A 20,757-nucleotide genomic window follows, 5' to 3' on the forward strand; every position below is an offset into this window, starting at 1 on the left:
AGGATTGTTTCCTATTTTAGTGATGAAGGGTAGTGTCATTCCAGTTGATCTAATCTGTTGTGTTATGCTATGACAGTCCCATTTGGCTTAGTTGGTAGCGCATGGCACTTGCAATGCCAGGGTTGTGGGTTCAATTTCCACCGGGGATCAGTATGAACAAATATGAAAATATATGCACTAACTACTGTACATCGTTCCGTCTGCTAAATGACTGAAATGTTAATAGAAACATGTACTGTATATGACTATGGCCAGTGATGGTGTCTTGTGAAAAACTCATGTATGGTAATTGAGAATGGTTGACTAAATCAGTAATTCTTCATTTTCTGCATGGGAACACCAGCCATTCCAGAGCTAGCACAGCTGATTCAACTTACTAATAAACACAATAATAACACCTATGGACGTTTAACAATATAATATGGCTATTAATCTAGAATTAAAACCATGTATGGTTCTACAAAGAACCTTCCATAAAGGTTCCATAAAGAATCATAAAAAGGGTTATATTTAGCAGCAAATAGAGTTTTAACCATAGTGGAATTCTTGGGGTTATAACCATAGTGGAATCCTTGGGGTTGTAACTATAGTGGAATCCTTGGGGTTGTAACCATAGTGGAATCCTTGGGGTTGTAACCATAGCGGAATCCTTGGGGTTGTAACCATAGTGGAATCCTTGGGGTTGTAACCATAGTGGAATCCTTGGGGTTATAACCATAGTGGAATCCTTGGGGTTGTAACCATAGTGGAATCCTTGGGGTTGTAACCATGGAATCCTTGGGGTTGTAACCATAGTGGAATTCTTGGGGTTGTTAGCGGGGGTTGTAACCATAGTGGAATTCTTGGGGTTGTAACCATAGCGGAATTATTGGGGTTGTAACCATAGTGGAATTCTTGGGGTTGTAACCATAGCGGAATTCTTGGGGTTGTAACCATAGTGGAATTCTTGGGGTTGTAACCATAGCGGAATTCTTGGGGTTGTAACCATAGCGGAATTATTGGGGTTGTAACCATAGCGGAATTATTGGGGTTGTAACCATAGTGGAATCCTTTTTTTGGTGCTATATAGAAACATTTTCTTATGATTCTTTATAGAACCTTAGGAATTCTTGGGGTTGTTATTTATGAAACCATACTTTTTTGGTGCTATATAGAAACATTTTCTTATGATTCTTTATCTTGTTATTTATGAAACCATACAGGTTCCATTTAGAACCGTATGAGCATGGTTATTTATAGAACCTTCAATTCCCCCCCATATAATACCAAAATGGGTTCCAAGCCGAATAACCCTTATATGGCACTACAGTGCCTTCGGAAAGTATTCAGACCCCTTGACTTTTTCCACATTTTGTTACGTTACAGCCTTATTCTAAAATGGATTAAATAAAAAAAATCCTCAGCAATCTACACAGAATACCCCATAATGACAAAGTGAAAACTGTTTTTTAGAAATTATATACATAAGTATTCAGACTCTTTGCTATGAGACTCGAAATTGAGCTCAAGTGCATCCTGTTTCCATTGATCATCCTTGAGATGTGTCTACAACTACAACAGGAATCCACCTGTGGTGCATTCAATTGACTGGACATGATCTGGAAAGGCACACACCTGTCTATATCACCCACAGGTGACAGTCCATGTCAGAGCAAAAACCAAGCCATGAGGTGGAAGGAATTGTCCTTAGAGCTCCGAGACATGATTGTGTCGAGGCACAGACCTGGGGAAGGGTACCAAAACATTTCTGCAGCATTGAAGGTCCCCAAGAACACAGTGGCCTCCATCATTCTTAAATGAAAGAAGTTTGGAACCACCAAGACTCTTCCTAGAGTTGGCCAGCCGGGGACAAGGGCCGTGGTCAAGAAACTGATGGTCACTCTGACAGAGCTCTAGAGTTCCTCTGTGGATATGGGAGAATCTTCTAGAAGGACAACCATCTCTGCAGTGCTCCACCAATCAGACCTTTATGGTAGAGTGGCCAGACGGAAGCCACTCCTCAGTAAAAGGCACATGACAGCCCGCTTGGAGTTTGCCTAAAGGCACCTAAAGACTCTCAGATCATGAAGAACAAGATTCTCTGGTCTGATGAAACCAAGATGGAGCTCTTTGACCTGAATGCCAAGCGTCACGACTAGAGGAAACCTGGCACCATCCCTACGGTGAAGCATGGTGGTGACAGCATCATGCTGTAGGGATGTTTTTCAGCAGCAGGGACTGGGAGACTAGTCAGCATCGAGGCAAAGATGAACGGAGCAAAGTACACAGAGATCCTTGATGAAAACCTTCTCCAGCTTGCTCAGGGCCTCAGACTGGGGCGAAGGTTCACCTTCCAACAGGACAACGACCCTAAGCACACAGCCAAGACAACACAGGAGTGGCTTCGGGACAAGTCTCTGAATGTCCTTGAGTGGCCCAGCAAGAGCCCGGACTTGAACCCGATCGAACATCTCTGAAGAGACCTAAAAATAGCTGTGCAGCAACGCTCCCCATTCAACCTGAAAGAGCTTGAGATGATCGGCAAAGAAGAATGGGAGAAACTCCCCAAATACAGATTGAAGCGTTATACAAGCTTCTGGCGTCATGCCCAAGAAGACTCGATGCTGTAATCCCTGCCAAAAGTGCTTGAGTAAAGGGTCTGAATACTGATGTAAATGTGATATTTTATATTACCATATTTTTTTTGTAAATTAACAAAAATGTCTAAAACCTGTTTTTTCTTTGTCATTGTGGGGAATTGTGTGCAGATTGATGAGGAAAAATATATATTTAATCAACTTTAGAATAAGGCTGTAATGTATCCAAATGTGGAAAAGGCAAGGGGTCTGCCGACTTTCAGAGGGCACTGTATATAGAACCATTTGTTTTTAGTGTTGTGTGTGCGTGTGTGTGCGTGTGTGTGCGTGCGCGTGCGTGCGTGCGTGTGCGTGTGCGCGTGTGCGTGTGTGTGCGTGTGTGTGCGTGTGCGCGTGCGTGTGTGCGTGCGTGTGCGTGCGTGTGCGTGCGTGTGCGTGTGTGTGTGTGTGTGTGTGTGTGTGTGTGTGCGTGCGTGTGTGCGTGTGTGCGTGTGTGTGCGTGTGTGTGCGTGTGTGTGCGTGTGTGTGTGCGTGTGTGTGTGCGTGTGTGTGTGCGTGTGTGTGTGCGTGCGTGTGTGCGTGCGTGTGTGTGCGTGTGTGTGCGTGTGTGTGTGTGTGTGTGCGTGTGTGTGTGCGTGTGTGTGCACGTGTGTGTGTGTGTGTGCGCGTGTGTGCGTGTGTGTGCGTGTGTGTGCGTGTGTGTGTGCGTGTGTGTGTGCGTGTGTGTGTGCGTGTGTGTGCACGTGTGTGTGTGTGTGTGCGCGTGTGTGCGTGTGTGTGCGTGTGTGTGCGTGTGTGCGTGTGTGTGTGAGCAAACATGCGTATGTGTTGATGGGTGGTGTACCTCAGAGTAGCGCGTTCCAAGTCAAGCCCAGATACGTCTTTCTGCAACTAATGTGTATTACAGGCATATGACATCCTATAAACACTGGGACTCCACTCAAACTGCTATTGATCTTTATTTGTCATCTCAAAACACAGAACACTGAGTCATTCTCTAGCTGAGCCAAACCTTCCAGTTCTCTAATGTTCTGGAAGACCCCTGAATACCTCTGAACAAACATGGAGATCTCCTTCCCAGCAGGGAGCCCACCCAGAACAACAACCCAAATTCCATCTTAATCACAAACTGACTTTTCTTCAGCATATTGAGCAGATTTATAGTAGTCCTCCATATTGATGTATTGCATACAAAAAAGAAAGATAAACATCATTAAAAACAGGTTACTCCATATTTGCACAGTATGGCTAATAACATAGGACATGACTGCATGTGCTGAAATACAACAGAGACATCATCTAAACGACAGGCTCCTCACTGGTCACAGACATCAATTCAACATCTATTCCACTAAATGATGTGGAAACAACATTGATTCAACCAATGGGTTTCTACGTACTCCATGAATGGAGACCGGGTCAGGTGAGATTTCTTCCGGGACCCACACACGGTGTACCTAACCTTTTCAAATGGCAGAGATGACATCACCTCCTTGACCTACTGCATATTGATGTTTTTCTTAGTTTTCCACTGGGTTTATATATCTTCACATGCCCACTCTGTTCTTCTCTGCATCCATCCATCCATCCTCCTTCACCTCCTCCCCCCACAGACCTTGTAGCCACCAACCGGTCCTCTATCTTCAGTGGTCACCACGGTCAGCTTTCCCTGAGCGCTTTGTTTCTGGACGAGTACCATGACCGCCTGTTCCTGGGGGGCAAAGACGTCCTCTACTCCCTGAGACTGGACCATACCAACCTGGACTCCAAAGAGGTGAGTCCATGTTCCCTGTAATATATACTGTCAACTCATGTACAATAAACCCCACATAAATAATTATTTCTAAACTCACCCATTGTCTTAGTGTTGTTGTTTGAGCTGCTGACTAGGGTGGCATGTACATCTCACCAGGACTCCTTATAGTCACTTAACAGACACTCTTATCCAGAGCAATTTACTGTAGTGAGTGCATAAACCATACTTTTTGTACTGTTCACCTGTGGGAATCAAACCCACAACCCTGGCATTGCAGGTGCCATGCTCTACCAGCTGAACCACACAGGAATACCATCCTCAAATGTCTCTAATTCATCTCTCTTTAATCCAGCTCCAATTTTAGGATTCCTAACTTAATCCCTGTAGAGATGAACACTTTAACAGTTTGAGTTAGTGGGAATTACTGCTTGAGCGGTCTGTCTGTCTGTCTGTCTCTGTCTGTCTGGCTGGCTGTGTCCTCATTCACCCTGTGATATACATCCTCCTGTGTGTGTCACACTTATCCTGGTCTAGCATTTACACTAAACTGGTCTCTTCTTATCAGGTCTCTGTGGTTTCCCACCTGATAGGGTAGCAGAGGGAGAAAGAGCGATTGAAAAAGAGAGACAGGAGAGAAAGCTTAACCATAGCCCCAGGTTTCTCCAGCCTCCTCCTCACATATCATTACCTCTAGAATGATTAATCCCCCTCTATCCCTCCTTCTCTCTGGTCCTCCATCATAGACTAAGCTCTCTGCTCCTCCCTCCCTGCCTCTGTATATCACTTAACCTGCTATGTACCAGTTTACTGTTAGACTCCATTTAGAAAGTTAACTCACTATTTATTATAAATATTTTTTTATGTAGGGAGAAGATCAGCTTTAATATTGCAGATATATTGTAGCTTCCATCAATGTAATTGTCTGCATCACTTCCAATCCCCATATATTTTGTTGGTGCATATACTTACATACATATATTAACAGTTGAAGTCGGAAGTTTACATACACCTTAGCCAAATACATTTAAATCTCAGTTTTCACAATTCCTGACATTTAATCCTAGTAACAATTCCTAGGTCAGTTAGGATCACCACTTTATTTTAAGAATGTGAAAATGTCAGAATAATAGTAGAGATACAATTTGAAATAAATAATTATTTCTTTCATCACATTCCCATTGGGTCAGAAGTTTACATACACTCAATTAGTATTTGGTAGCATAGCCTATAAATTGTTTAACTTGGGGCAAATGTTTCGGGTAGCCTTCCACAAGCTTCCCACAATAACTGAATCAGGTTTGTAGGCCTCCTTGCTCGCACACGCTTTTTCAGATCTGCCCACAAACTTTCTATGGGATTGAGGTCAGGGCTTTGTGATGGCCACTCCAATACCTTGACTTTGTTGTCCTTAAGTCATTTTGCCACAACTTTGAAGTATGCTTGGAGACCCATTTGCGACCAGGCTTTAACTTCCTGACTGACGTCTTGAGATGTTGCTTCAATATATCCACATCATTTTCCTGCCTCATGATGCCATCTATTTTGTGAAGTGCACCAGTCCCTCCTGCAGCAAAGCACCCCCACAACATGATGCTGCCACCCCCGTGCTTCACGTTTGGGATGGTGTTCTTCGGCTTGCAAGGCTCCCCCTTTTTCCTCCAAACATAACCATGGTCATTATGGCCAAACAGTTATATTTTTGTTTCATCAGACCAGAGGACATTTCTCCAAAAAGTACGATATTTGTCCCCATGTGCAGTTGCAAGCCGTAGTCTGGCTTTTTTTATGGCGGTTTTGGAGCAGTGGCTTCTTCCTTGCTGAGCGGCCTTTCAGGTTATGTCAATATAGGACTCTTACTGTGGATATAGATACTTTTGTACATGTTTCCTCCAGCATCTTCACAAGGTCCTTTGCTGTTGTTCTGGGATTGATTTGCACTTTTCACACCAAAGTACATTCATCTCTAGGAGACAGAACGCGTCTCCTTCCTGAGCGGTATGATGGCTCCGTGGTCCCATGGTGTTTATACTTGCATACTATTGTTTGTACAGATGAACGTGGTACCTTAAGGCGTTTGGAAATTGCTCCCAAGGATGAACCAGACTTGTGGAGGTCAACAATTGTTTTTCTGAGGTCTTGGCTGATTTCTTTTGATTTTCCCATGATGTCAAGCAAAGAAGGTAGGCCTTGAAATACATCCACAAGTACACCTCCAATTGACTCAAATTATGTCAGAAGCTTCTAAAGCCATGACATCATTTCTGGAATTTTTCAAGCTGTTTAAAGGCACAGTCAACTTAGTGTATGTAAACTTCTGACCCACTGGAATTGTGATACACTGAATTATAAGTGAAATAATCTGTCTGTAAACAATTGTTGGAAAAATGACTTGTGTCATACACGAAGTAGATGTCCTAACCGACTTGCCAAAACTATAGTTTGTTAACAAGAAATTTGGTTGAAAAACAAGTTTTAATGAGTGGTTGAAAAACGAGTTTTAATGACTCCAACCTAATTATATGTAAACTTCTGACTTCAACTGTATATACATATCTTTAAAAAAATACATATTTCCTTAATTACCCTCCAACCCCACCACCCCTCCCTCAATTGGAGCAAACTAGTGAACAACAACGCTTAGGCCTGTAATTCCAGTTTATACATACTATATACATTTTATGTATATTTTAAGTTAACTCACTATTAGTAATGTCTATACTCCTAGGCTCAGTCTGGCTGGGCCCACTAGTCTTTGACAGGGAGAAACAAACATGGATGAGTTGGAGAGATGAGGTCACAGAGACCAGGTTGGCCTGTGAACTGCCCACAGCTCACTGCCCACAACTCACAGCTCACTGCCCACAGCCCACAGCTCACTGCCCACAACTCACTGCCCTCAGCCCACAGCCCACAGCTCACTGCCCACAGCTCACAGCCCACAACTCACTGTCCTCAGCCCACAGCTCACTGCCCACAACTCACTGCCCTCAGCCCACAGCTCACTGCCCTCAGCCCACAGCTCACTGCCCTCAGCCCACAGCTCACTGCCCACAACTCACTGTCCTCAGCCCACAGCTCACTGCCCTCAGCCCACAGCTCACTGCCCACAACTCACTGCCCTCAGCCCACAGCTCACTGCCCACTACCCACTGTCCTCAGCCCACAGCTCACTACCCACTACCCACTGCCCTCAGCCCACAGCTCACTGCCCTCAGCCCACAGCTCACTGCCCACAACTCACTGCCCTCAGCCCACAGCTCACTGCCCACAACTCACTGTCCTCAGCCCACAGCTCACTACCCACTACCCACTGCCCTCAGCCCACAGCTCACTGCCCTCAGCCCACAGCTCACTGCCCTCAGCCCACAGCTCACTGCCCACAACTCACTGCCCTCAGCCCACAGCTCACTGCCCACAACTCACTGCCCTCCGCCCACAGCTCACTGCCCTCAGCCCACATCTCACTGCCCTCAGCCCCAGCTCACTGCCCTCAGCCCACAGCTCACTGCCCACAACTCACTGCCCTCCCACAGCTCACTGCCCACAACTCACTGCCCTCAGCCCCAGCTCACTGCCCTCAGCCCACAGCTCACTGCCCACAACTCACTGCCCTCCGCCCACAGCTCACTGCCCACAACTCACTGCCCTCAGCCCACAGCTCACTCAACTCACTGCCCTCAGCCCACAGCTCACTGCCCTCAGCCCACAGCTCACTGCCCACAACTCACTGCCCTCCGCCCACAGCTCACTGCCCACAACTCACTGCCCTCAGCCCACAGCTCACTGCCCTCAGCCCACAGCTCACTGCCCACAACTCACTGCCCTCCGCCCACAGCTCACTGCCCACTACCCACTGCCCACCACCGCTTCTTAAGAGCTTCAACAGCCACTCTGTCATATCATATTTGGGAAGTGTTTGAACTGTTTCAATACAGTCTTAATGGTAATGACCAACCATGGCAGAAATAAAACAAATACATGCCCATTAAACTCATGTAAATGTGCCACATTAAGATTTTACTCTAAACTGAAATGATTGCAGCTCGATATAGACCTTTAGCTATTGAGGAGCCAATGAATGTGGTCGGTTCTTAACAAACATGACCCCCTAGTTTCAGTCACACTAGAGACTAGATAAGAGTAGATTTAAACATACGGTCTGTGTGTAGTTTAGTATGTTATGGATCTACTTGATGCATGCCACAGTAAGGTCCTTGATTGGCCAGCTCATGCCAGGGTTTGTCAGTGCTTGTTATGATTGGCTGGTGCCTGGGCTTTCCGGCCAATGGATGACCCTACTGAGCCAAACAGGAAAAGGAAGTTAATCAGCACGCTGACAGCCAAGCTCTGGTAAGAAGTTGCACTAAGGCACAGAAACCCAAGCTGACCAGATCAATGACTAGACATAGGGGAAACTTTATCCTGCAATTGGTGTTGATGACTAACATGTCAATATGGTTAAACAGAGGGACAGAGTTATAAAGACAAATAGAACATGATGACCACAGTACTTCCTATTTGAATCCAGGAAAGGAATATTAGTATAAATAGCGCAGTGTTGACTATCAGATTGACTGATTCTGTGGTTCAGACCATAAAAAGGCATGTTTCAGACAGGCAGGCAGGGATTTATTGTGGTTCAGTTCCAGACAGGCTCGATAAAGGGATAAAGTGTGATTTATAGAGGAGGCCCTAATCCTTTCTGTAACATTCATTTATGATATGATAGCTGTGTTACAGAAAAGCACCTGTATCAGGTGTCGTTTTCTCTCTTATGATGAATAGCCATGCACTATAATGTAGGAGCATGCATGTACATGCACTATAATGTAGGAGCACGCATGTACATGCGCTATAATGTAGGAGCACGCATGTACATGCACTATAATGTAGGAGCACGCATGTACATGCGCTATAATGTAGGAGCACGCATGTACATGCACTATAATGTAGGAGCACGCATGTACATGCACTATAATGTAGGAGCACGCATGTACATGCACTATAATGTAGGAACACGCATGTACATGCACTATAATGTAGGAGCACGCATGTACATGCACTATAATGTAGGAGCATGCATGTACATGCACTATAATGTAGGAGCACGCATGCATATGCACTATAATGTAGGAGCACGCATGTACATGCACTATAATGTAGAAGCACGCATGTACATGCACTATAATGTAGGAGCACGCATGCATATGCACTATAATGTAGGAGCACGCATGTACATGCACTATAATGTAGAAGCACGCATGTACATGCACTATAATGTAGGAGCACGCATGCATATGCACTATAATGTAGGAGCACGCATGTACATGCACTATAATGTAGGAGCACGCATGTACATGCACTATAATGTAGGAGCACGCATGTACATGCACTATAATGTAGGAGCACGCATGTACATGCACTATAATGTAGGAGCACGCATGTACATGCACTATAATGTAGGAGCACGCATGTACATGCACTATAATGTAGGAGCACGCATGTACATGCACTATAATGTAGGAGCACGCATGTACATGCACTATAATGTAGGAGCACGCATGTACATGCACTATAATGTAGGAGCACGCATGTACATGCACTATAATGTAGGAGCACGCATGTACATGCACTATAATGTAGGAGCACGCATGTACATGCACATAAGCACAGACACAAATACACATGGACACAATTGCGGATGGACACGTACGCACACTGTCACAGAAAGTTACTGCTTCCTTGATTGTTTTCTTGGTACTCTGTATAGACCTCTTCCCGAAAGCTAAATAAGCTTTTAAATGAAACACACAAAAAAGCCATCTGCGATTCAGTAATTTAAAACACAGTATCTGATGGTGCCAAAGAGGGGCTTTCCAAAAACAATCTTGAATAAGCTGTATATTGATGATATAGAACACACTGTAAATGTATCACACGGCCTAAATTACTACACTGTGATTACAGTTCCATGTTCGACCCACCCACATCAATTAGCACTGATTAGCCCATGGATGATTGTGTGGGAGCAAAGACTTAGTGAGATACCTCCTTGGATTTCATGTGATCTGGTACGTTTTCATTGTTTAAACTGTGGCTAATAATGTTCTCATGCCCTAATTGCCTGTAGTTATATTGTGGATTTAGGCAGTGTACAATGTTATGACGTGATCTTCTCTCTCTCTCTCTCTCTCTCTCTCTCTCTCTCTCTCTCTCTCTCTCTCTCTCTCTCTCTCTCTCTCTCTCTCTCTCTCTCTCTCTCTCTCTCTCTCTCTCTCTCTCTCTCTCTCATTGTAGATCTACTGGCCTCCGTTGCCTGGTAACAGAGATGAATGTGTCCAGAGAGGGAAAGATTCTCAGGTGAGTGACAGCTCAGTCAGGCCTCTCTACTTCCTATTTACTCAAATAATGTCACATCTATGGTTTCCACCGGTCTAGCCTATTCAGCTGCTCTATCAGCCACTCTAGACAGTAACATTCTAGTTACCTTACTGACTGTACTGTACATTCTACATTGCCACATCTGGATCATGTTATCAGGAAGCTAACCAGCAAATTGATGTCGACAGTTGGCTTGCTGTGTCAACACTCCCTTTTCCTATATCCTACAGGCGACAGCCATAGTCCCATGCATCATCCCACCATCCCATCATCTATCCATGCCTCCATCCCTGGGTACAGTGAAGTTGTTTAACAGCCAGTGAATGAGATAGGGAGTCTTTCAATATCTAGTAATATCCCCACCCACATGGCTGAGGTATTCAGAGTCGGGTTCCCGACACAATGAACACCAGTAATTACATCTTTAAGAAGACTGCCCATATTGAAACTGGCCCTCACTCCCCAGTCAGACACTCTAAAGACACTTGCGGTTCCATGTTTAATATCTTCTGTCCCCTAAGCCTTGGGTAACGACAGAAAGTGAAACAACCCCCGCATCTGGTCTGGGTTAAGTGGTTTGGCCTGTAAAACAGGACTAATCTGTCTCTGTGGATGTGGAGGGAAGTTTAAGACCCCCCCATTGGGCGTCAACACTGGCCCTATAGGTAACTGTGGCGTTTGAAGTGGCAGGTGAGGAGGGTTATCTAATATCAGGAGTTATTACGCGTTTCCTCCTCCAGTATGAGGTATGTGAGCTGGTGTTCTTAGGGGAGAGGAGCAGTCATGACAGGTTAAAGTTGGGCCCACGGTAACTCAATCTAACCTGTGCCAAGGGAGCTGTGGGCTGTGTGTGTTTAAGCTCCCTTCCGTACCCCTGGAGACACACCCATGCACCCCAGAAGCACTCACCTACCATCAGACTCATTCAGACCACAGTTCAAGTGGAGTTGGTTCTTGTCCTCTCCATCGTTCTTTTAAACAGGCCTGGACTGAATCTGTTGCTGGAGATACGTTGTTTGTCAGAGAGGAAGAGGGGCCCATGTTTCTAGTCTAGTGTCTAGCATCATTAACAATGACTGGTCTGGGAGGTAGAGGCGAAGTGTGTCTGCTGGGAATGTGTGTACAGGGTCACATCGGTAACACTTCTCACCTCTAGTTCCTCCCAACCGGAATACGACACACCACCTCCACCCCAGTGCCCTCTGAGGCTAGGGACTCCATGAGAAAGGCTTTCAGGTACTGTATGTGTTGTTTACCCTATGTAAGAGGGGGTGGTCCCCAGTGGACAGGCCCAGTTATGTCGTTGTCTCTGGGTCATTGATGGGGTGCCCTCTCTGCCGCTGTTCTCTACCTGACAAAGACTCGGACATGGACACACACTCAATCAGGGCTCTATTTGCACCTTTCCCCGCTGCTAGACAAAACCCCAGGCAATGTCATAAGTCAAAAAGTTGCAAAGGCATGGATAGGTGTTGGTTTGACTGGTTGAAATGGACTTGTTTGTGTTCTTGGCAGAGAGAAAGGCTTGGTTCACAACCCTTCATGAGGACTGATGTTATCCCAGTGGGTGCAGGGACATGTGAGTGTGTACAGAGCAGCTCATTCCGTCACAGATGGACACTTAAATGTGTGTTCTAAATATACCCTGTCTGCCTATGCCAGCGGGCGGGTGAGTGAGGACAGAGCAGCTCATTCCATCACAGATGGACACTTAAATGTGTGTTCTAAATATACCCTGTCTGCCTATGCCAGCGGGCGGGTGAGTGAGGACAGAGCAGCTCATTCCGTCACAGATGGACACTTAAATGTGTGTTCTAAATATACCCTGTCTGCCTATGCCAGCGGGCGGGTGAGTGAGGACAGAGCAGCTCATTCCATCACAGATGGTTAAATGTGTGTTCACCCTGTCTGCCTATGCCTCCCATTAAACGGGTGAGTGAGGACAGAGCAGCTCATTCCGTCACAGATGGACACTTAAATGTGTGTTCTAAATATACCCTGTCTGCCTATGCCAGCGGGCGGGTGAGTGAGGACAGAGCAGCTCATTCCGTCACAGATGGACACTTAAATGTGTGTTCTAAATATACCCTGTCTGCCTATGCCAGCGGGCGGGTGAGTGAGGACAGAGCTATCCCTCCCTCTCTAACTTTGTTAGGCAGTGTTGGACATGGAGACCTCCCATTAAACAAACACCGTGGAGTGAAGCGGGCGCTGCCACTGACTAGACACTGACTAGACACTGACTAGACACTGACTAGACACTGACTAGACACTGACTCGACGCTGACTAGACACTGACTAGACACTGACTAGACACTGACTCGACACTGACTCGACACTGAGACACTGACTAGACACTGACTAGACACTGACTAGACACTGACTAGACACTGACTAGACACTGACTCGACACTGACTAGACACTAACTAGACGCTGACTAGACGCTGACTAGACGCTGACTAGACGCTGACTAGACGCTGACTCGACGCTGACTCGACACTGACTCGACACTGACTCGACACTGACTAGACGCTGACTAGACGCTGACTAGACGCTGACTAGACGCTGACTAGACGCTGACTCGACGCTGACTCGACACTGACTCGACACTGACTAGACACTGACTAGACACTGACTAGACACTGACTAGACCGCCTGGCTGATTTTAAAGCCGGAGCGCGTTGTGTTACTATTGTTGCACCTATTCAGCGTTCTGATGGTCGCAATCTGTCTCCTTCCCTTATACACAATGTGTCTGTGTCTTGGAGCTGTAGGATGTGCATACTACTTCCCTCCATTGACTGTGGGGGGATGGAGGAGTTAGAGGTGGGTGCGTGTCTGTGAGGGTATTTTATTGACTGGCTAAAGGAGGGGAACCGGCTGTTCAATGGGGCTGTGTGACCCCGCTGGTTGACCACTGGGTAACACCTAACGTGTTTGCTTTATGATGGCCTTTCTCACAGGTCGCGACCACATGACCCCTAATTTCATTGGCCCCAGCAGACATAGATGTCCCACAGCCCCTCCCTCAGCAGGAACCAGACAATAACAAAGCAGGAACTACAGAGGTTGTGGCTTTGGGAGAGTTATTAGTCCGAGTGGATGGGTGAGAGATTTGAATGTTTAAAGGATTTGTAGGAGACTTTTGAAGAACTTTGTGAGACTCTGAGACTTCATGCATCAGGGAGCTGGAAACTCAGCTTGGTGCCATTTGGCACAGTGCCCTGGCATTATCCAGCACTGCCAGAGGAAACATTCCACTATGTTCATTAATGGGTACAGCCGTACTTATGGGTACAAACGTGAAAGTGACTTGGTTTAAAAAGTGAATCATCTACTAACCAAGGACAAATATGCAGACAGACACTGTGGATCGCTCTAGGCTAACAGTACGTCTAAGCTTACTTGATATGAACAACTACTGCTGGGCTAAAGCAACCAAACTTTAGGAGTTGAGCACGTCTTATAGTGCATTTGATGCCTACGCTTGTGTCTACCACTTGTCTGGGAGCTGGTGGGATTGTGTTGTGTGTCTCTCTAAGTTATCAATGTTCACATCTGTAGTCTGCTCATCTGGCCTTCTCCTCAGCACACTGCTTCTTTGCTCTTTCTTCTCCATGTAGCTCCAGCTGTGTGGACTACAGAGACTTGGACTGAAGCATCCTGCTTTTTCCAAAACAGCTTTGTGTGTGCCTCTTTGTGTGTGTTTGCATCCATGTGTGTCTTCGAGTGTGTGTGCACAGCTGTACGCCTGTTTGACGGTGTGTGTGTTTGTCTTTCTCTCTCTGCGTGTGTTTGTGTGTTTCCCTCAACGATGGTCTTGATTTCCTGTTAGTGTTAACAGCGCTGATTGCTCTCCAGTGAATGCATGCTGTTTACACTGGAACAAGATGTCTCCATCCCTCAGTATAATCATCTGAGGCCTGATGGTATTACCCTACCACCCCGCCTGTCTGTTACACACTCAATATTATGGAGAAATACATTACGAAGGATCTGCCACTCATCAGTTTATACACTGAGTGTATAAAACATTAGGAACATGGAGGAGACAGGGCCAGGAGGCTGCTTCTCTCCACTGGGACCAGTCTGGAGTCTATTTCTACAGTCCGTCTCACTACAGCCTACCCTCTATACTCTACCAGAGCAGGGGAGGAGAGAGGGATGGTGGTAGGTGAAGAGAGGGAGGGAGGGAGCGTTTTGGGTAATTAAAACCTGAGAGGAGGAGTATGTGCGTAAGGAGGAGTGTGTGTGTGTGTGTGTGTGTGAGAAGAGTGTTGTGAGAGGAGTGTGTGTGTTTACGTGAGGAGGGTGTGTTTGTGCGTGAGGAGTGTGTGTGTGTGTGTGTGTGTGTGTGTGTGTGTGCGTGAGGAGTGTGTGTGTTTACGTGAGGAGGGTGTGTTTGTGTGTGTGTGTGTGTGTGTGTGTGTGTGTGTGTGTGTGTGTGTGTGCGTGAGGAGTGTGTGCGTGAGGAGTGTGTGCATGAGGAGTGTGTGTGTGTGTGTGTGTGTGTGTGTGTGTGTGTGTGTGTGTGTGTGTGTGCGTGAGGAGTGTGTGTGTTTACGTGAGGAGGGTGTGTTTGTGCATGAGGAGTGTGTGTGTGTGTGTTTGTGTGAGGAGTGTGTGTGCGTGAGGAGTGTATGTGTTTACGTGAGGAGGGTGTGTTTGTGCGTGAGGAGTGTGTGTGTGTGTGTGTGTGTGTATGTGTGTGTGTGTGTGTGTGCACGAGGAGTGTGCGTGAGGAGTGTGTGCGTGAGGACTGTGTTTGTGAGGAGTGTGTGTGTGTGTGTGTGTGTGTGTGTGTGTGTGTGTGTGTGTGTGTGTGTGTGTGTGTGTGTGTGTGTGTGTGTGTGTGTGTGTGTAGCTATAGTCTGGACAGGAAGGAGAGCCGAGTCATGTTTGGCTGATAGATACGAAGCACACCTGGCTTCACTCCAAACCTCCAATATACTGTACAGTGGGTGTACAAAACATTAGAAACCCCTTCCTAATATTGAGTTGCACCCCCCTTTGCCCTCAAACAGCCTCAATTTGTTAGGGCATGGAATCTACAAGGTGTCGAAAGCGTTCCACAGGGATGCTGGCCCATGTTGACTCCAATGCTTCCCACAGTGTCAAGTTGGCTGGATGTCCTTTGGGTGGTGGACCTTCTTGATACAAACGGGAAACTGTTGAGCTTGAAACAAACAGCAGCGTTGCAGTTCTTGACACAAACCAGTGCCCCTGGCACCTTCTACCCCGTTCAAAGGCACTTCAATATTTTGTAACAAGTGACATCAATAAGGGATCATAGCTTTCACCTGGATTCCCCTGGTCAGTCTATGTCATGTTCAGAATGTTTTGTACATTCAGTGTATAATAGTGTATAATACTCAATTTACAAAAAAAATTTAAGCTGAAATTGGGATTTTATTTTAGGAATAAGGCCTTTTCTTTTGAATCCAGAAGGAGGCTAGTATCAGCTACATTTATGCCTCTACCTGACTATGGGGATATTTTATATATGAATGCTCCGCTCAGTGTTTGAGATCAATTGACACTCTTTTCCATGGCACTTTGATTTATTTTAAACTGCAAAACCCTTACACACCACTGCACTTAGTATACCAGGGTTGGCTGGCCTTCTCTAGTCACTCGTAGGCTCAGTCACTGGTATACTTTTATTTACAAAGCCATTTTGGGTTTACTACCTTTTTATTTGTGCATTTTTATTATTCAGAAATGTGGTGGCTATTCTCTTCGTTCGCTGGACTTTATCCTGCTAACTGTTCCAAATGTCTGAACTGAAATTGGTAAAAGGGCTTTTATGTACTCTGCACCATCGTCTTGGAACGCCTTACAAAATACTTTTAAACTGGAAGAACTTGTCCCGATTGGTGTTTTTAAATCATTATTGAAGGATCTTGAGGCTGATTCCCTGACCTGTCAATGTTTCTCATTTGCTGTTTTTTACTCTTGTGAATTCTATGGTTTTTACTAGATTACTTGTAGTTTTTCATGTTGTCTGTCTGTAATTTTTTTGTAATGACTTGGTGCTGCCTATCTTGGCCAGGGCACTCTTGAAAAAGAGATTTTAATCTCAATGAGCCCTTCCTGGTTATTTTAAATTTTTTGAAGTAGTCACACACACACACAGCAGCTAAGTGGACGAGTTTGACCCTCTCACCCTAGGGCAGTGACACTCTTGGCTTGTTTCCTGTTGGTCACTGTGACACCACTCCTCAGCTTCTATTGTGAAACTTCAACAAAAGGATACATCTGTGCCCTTCCTGAGGGCTCGAGGATTCTATTTTCTCTTATTCTGTCTCTAGATCTCCTCTCTTATTCTCCCCCCCTCTCTCTCTAGCTCTCCATCTTTCTCCTTCTCTTCTCTCTGTTGCCTGATCCCTCCATGTGGCCCTGTCTTTGGCTGTGGGAAAGATCTGGGAAGCCCAGCGTTTGTTGAAGTTTATTGTTTTTCATCTTTTCAAATCTTGTTCTTGGCCCTTATTGCTAACATGTGGAATCAATGGCCTTTGTTAAGAAATATTTTTGCTCTACACAAAATGGTCAGAAATTGGTTGACAGTTTATTGTTGTCCTGTGTATGTGTATTTATTTAACCTGTGTGTGTGTGTGTGTGTTCACAGACGGAGTGTGCCAACTTTGTGCGCCTGCTGCAGCCCTATAACCGCACCCACCTGCTGGCCTGTGGTACGGGTGCATTCCAACCCATGTGTACCTATGTGTACGTGGGCTACCGTGGAGAGGTAAGACCCCACTGCATCACACACACACACACACACACACACACTGCACACACACACACACACACACACACACACACACACACACACACACACACACACACACACACACACACACACACACACACACACACACACAGAGGCTCTGACAGATGAGTCACCCTGGTTTTGCTCTACATACTCTCTCCTCCAGCAGCCAGTAATCAGATGAGGCTGTCTGGTCTGGTCTTATGCTGACTGACTCCCATACCTTTGACTGCCTCAGTCTCCTCACCTCGTTGTAAAGCTGTAGTATTGTGATCATGGCAGTACCAACTACTCCCTATGGATTGTCTGTCTGTCTGTCTCCGTTGTATAGTATTTGATACCTGATACTGTCTTATTGGATCCAGTCTGCACAGTGGTCTTGAGCACAGTGGCACTCCCTCTCTCTCTCTCTCTCTCTCTCTCTCTCTCTCTCTCTCTCTCTCTCTCTCTCTCTCTCTCTCTCTCTCTCTCTCTCTCTCTCTCTGAGACAGTGTGTACAGAAAGAGGCAGCAGGCTGTAGCCGTCAGTAACGTTCAGTGCTCTGGCTCCAGGCTCAGAGCTCCAGGCTGAGGACACATGGCCCAGGGTTGTGCTCCAGCATGCAGCTGTCCAGCGGGGCCCTGCTGCCCTGGTGTGAGGCCCTCTGTTGGTGCCTGTATGTGGTGAAACCCCACAAAGCTGCACACAGGCCCATGTGGCTCACCCAGCAGGAGGGGATCGGACTGGGCATGAGGGGATGAGGCACTGGGCTTGGAGGGTTGGTGAGGGTTCCACCTATTCAAGTTGGGGGATGGAGGTTGTGGAACCAACAGGGTGTTATGTGAGACAGGGAGGGTATATTTATAGGCAGGGAGTGGAAGGGTGGTCTGTCTGTGGTGGTCATATTGGGGGTCTTAGTGTGTTTGTGTGTGTGTTGGTAGTTAGGGTGGAGGCTGCTGGATTAACTGCGAAGGGTTGTGTGTTCTGCCATGCTGACCCTCTCTCTAAATTCATCATCCTGTGTGGTTTGGACCTATGCTTTATGACACTTCATTAAAAACCTTTAGGTCTTATCTCTGTGCTGCCTCTGACAAGCTCACCATGACACTGAGAACAATACATCTACTTTGTAGAGTAGAGCAGCATAGTGTGTGTGTGTGTGTTTGTTTGTGTGTGTGTGTGTATGCTTGTGCGTGTGTTTCTATGTCTCTCTGTGCCTGTGTGTGTTGGTAGATGGATACAGTGTGTTAAGGTGTGAAGGCGACGTAAGGCAGCTGACTGCACATCTGTCCTGGGGAGGCCTGGAACAGAGGGCAAACACCCTGTCAAAGGTCATCCCACCCACAGACCGGCCTGAAGGTTCATGACCCCCCCATGAGCAAATAAAATATGAATGGATAAGAGAAACAACAACAACAAAAACATTTTTTAGCAATGAAGTCCTGCGGTCTTAAAACTAGTGTGTGTGTGGCAGTGGAGGCTGCTGGGGGAGGACGGCTCATAACGGAAACCATATGTTTAAGATTTGATACCATTCCACTTATTCCGCTTCAGCCATTACCACGAGCCAGTCCTCCCCAATTAAGGTCCCACCAACCTCCTATGGTGTGTGTGTGCGCGCGTGCGTGTTCGCGTGCGTGTGTGTGTGTGTGTGTGTGTGCGCGCATCAAAGAGCATGTGTGTGTGCCAGTAGTCGTGTCAGGCTTGGTAGTGGGGTTGCTGGGCTGTTTGGCTTGGCAGGGCTGACTACAGAACGACAACAGACATGACTAGTCCCCTCGCTCTGCACCGAGTTACCACAGAGAGACTGGATCTGAGAGAGACTAGCCAGGAGGAGAAAGAGAGGGAGGCTGGGAGTAGAGAGAAGGGGGGTGGGGAGGGAGAGGTGGATGAAGTAGAGAGAGAGGGGAGGGAGAGATGGATGAAGTAGAGAGAGAGGGGAGGGAGAGATGGATGAAGTAGAGAGAGAGGGGAGGGAGAGATGGGTGAAATAGAGACAGAGAGGGGAGGGAGAGGTGGATGACGTAGAGACAGAGAGGGGAGGGAGAGGTGGATGAAGTAGAGACAGAGAGGGGAGGGAGAGGTGGATGAAGTAGAGGGAGAGGGGAGGGAGAGATGGGTGAAGTAGAGAGAGAGGGGAGGGAGAGATGGATGAAGTAGAGAGAGAGGGGAGGGAGAGATGGATGAAGTAGAGACAGAGAGGGGAGGGAGAGGTGGATGAAGTAGAGACAGAGAGGGGAGGGAGAGGTGGATGAAGTAGAGACAGAGAGGGGAGGGAGAGGTGGATGAAGTAGAGGGAGAGGGGAGGGAGAGATGGGTGAAGTAGAGAAAGAGAGGAGGGAGAGATGGATGAAGTAGAGACAGAGAGGGGAGGGAGAGCTGGATGAAGTAGAGAGAAGGGAGGGAGAGATGGATGAAGTAGAGAGAGAGGGGAGGGAGAGATGGATGAAGTAGAGAGAGAGGGGAGGGAGAGATGGATGAAGTAGAGAGGAGGGAGGGAGATATGGATGAAGTAGAGACAGAGAGGGGAGGGAGAGATGGATGAAGTAGAGAGAGAGGGGAGGGAGAGATGGATGAAGTAGAGGGAGAGGGGAGGGAGAGATGGATGAAGTAGAGAGAGAGGGAGGGAGAGATGGATGAAGTAGAGAGAGAGGGAGGGAGAGATGGATGAAGTAGAGGGAGAGGGGAGGGAGAGATGGATGAAGTAGAGAGAGGGGAGGGAGAGATGGATGAAGTAGAGGGAGAGGGGAGGGAGAGATGGATGAAGTAGAGAGAGAGGGGAGATGGAGAGATGGATGAAGTAGAGAGGGGAGGGAGAGATGGATGAAGTAGAGAGAGAGGGAAGGGAGATATGGATGAAGTAGAGACAGAGAGGGGAGGGAGAGATGGATGAAGTAGAGAGAGAGGGGAGGGAGAGATGGATGAAGTAGAGGGAGAGGGGAGGGAGAGATGGATGAAGTAGAGAGAGAGGGGAGGGAGAGATGGATGAAGTAGAGAGAGAGGGGAGGGAGAGATGGATGAAGTAGGGGAGGAGGGAGAGATGGATGAAGTAGAGAGAGCGGGGAGGGAGAGATGGATGAAGTAGAGGGAGAGGGGAGGGAGAGATGGATGAAGTAGAGAGAGAGGGGAGGGAGAGATGGATGAAGTAGAGGGAGAGGGGAGGGAAAGATGGATGAAGTAGAGAGGGGAGGGAGAGATGGATGAAGTAGAGAGAGAGGGGAGGGAGAGATGGATGAAGTAGAGAGAGAGGGGAGGGAGAGATGGATGAAGTAGAGAGAGAGGGGAGGGAGAG

General features: G+C 46.9%; 1 protein-coding gene across 1 annotated transcript in view; it reads left to right on the forward strand.

The window, feature by feature from the left end:
- Positions 1–20,757, forward strand: part of sema3bl (sema domain, immunoglobulin domain (Ig), short basic domain, secreted, (semaphorin) 3bl) — a 69,729-nt gene that overhangs the window by 23,547 nt on the left and 25,425 nt on the right. Inside the window, exons 2-4 of the mRNA XM_042303953.1 lie at positions 4,190–4,350; positions 10,630–10,692; positions 17,343–17,462. Coding sequence (XP_042159887.1) covers positions 4,190–4,350; positions 10,630–10,692; positions 17,343–17,462 — 344 coding nt within the window. The remainder of the gene's footprint in view (positions 1–4,189; positions 4,351–10,629; positions 10,693–17,342; positions 17,463–20,757) is intronic.

This window comes from Oncorhynchus tshawytscha, linkage group LG22 (genome assembly GCF_018296145.1).
Source record: "Oncorhynchus tshawytscha isolate Ot180627B linkage group LG22, Otsh_v2.0, whole genome shotgun sequence".
NCBI lineage: Eukaryota > Metazoa > Chordata > Actinopteri > Salmoniformes > Salmonidae > Oncorhynchus > Oncorhynchus tshawytscha.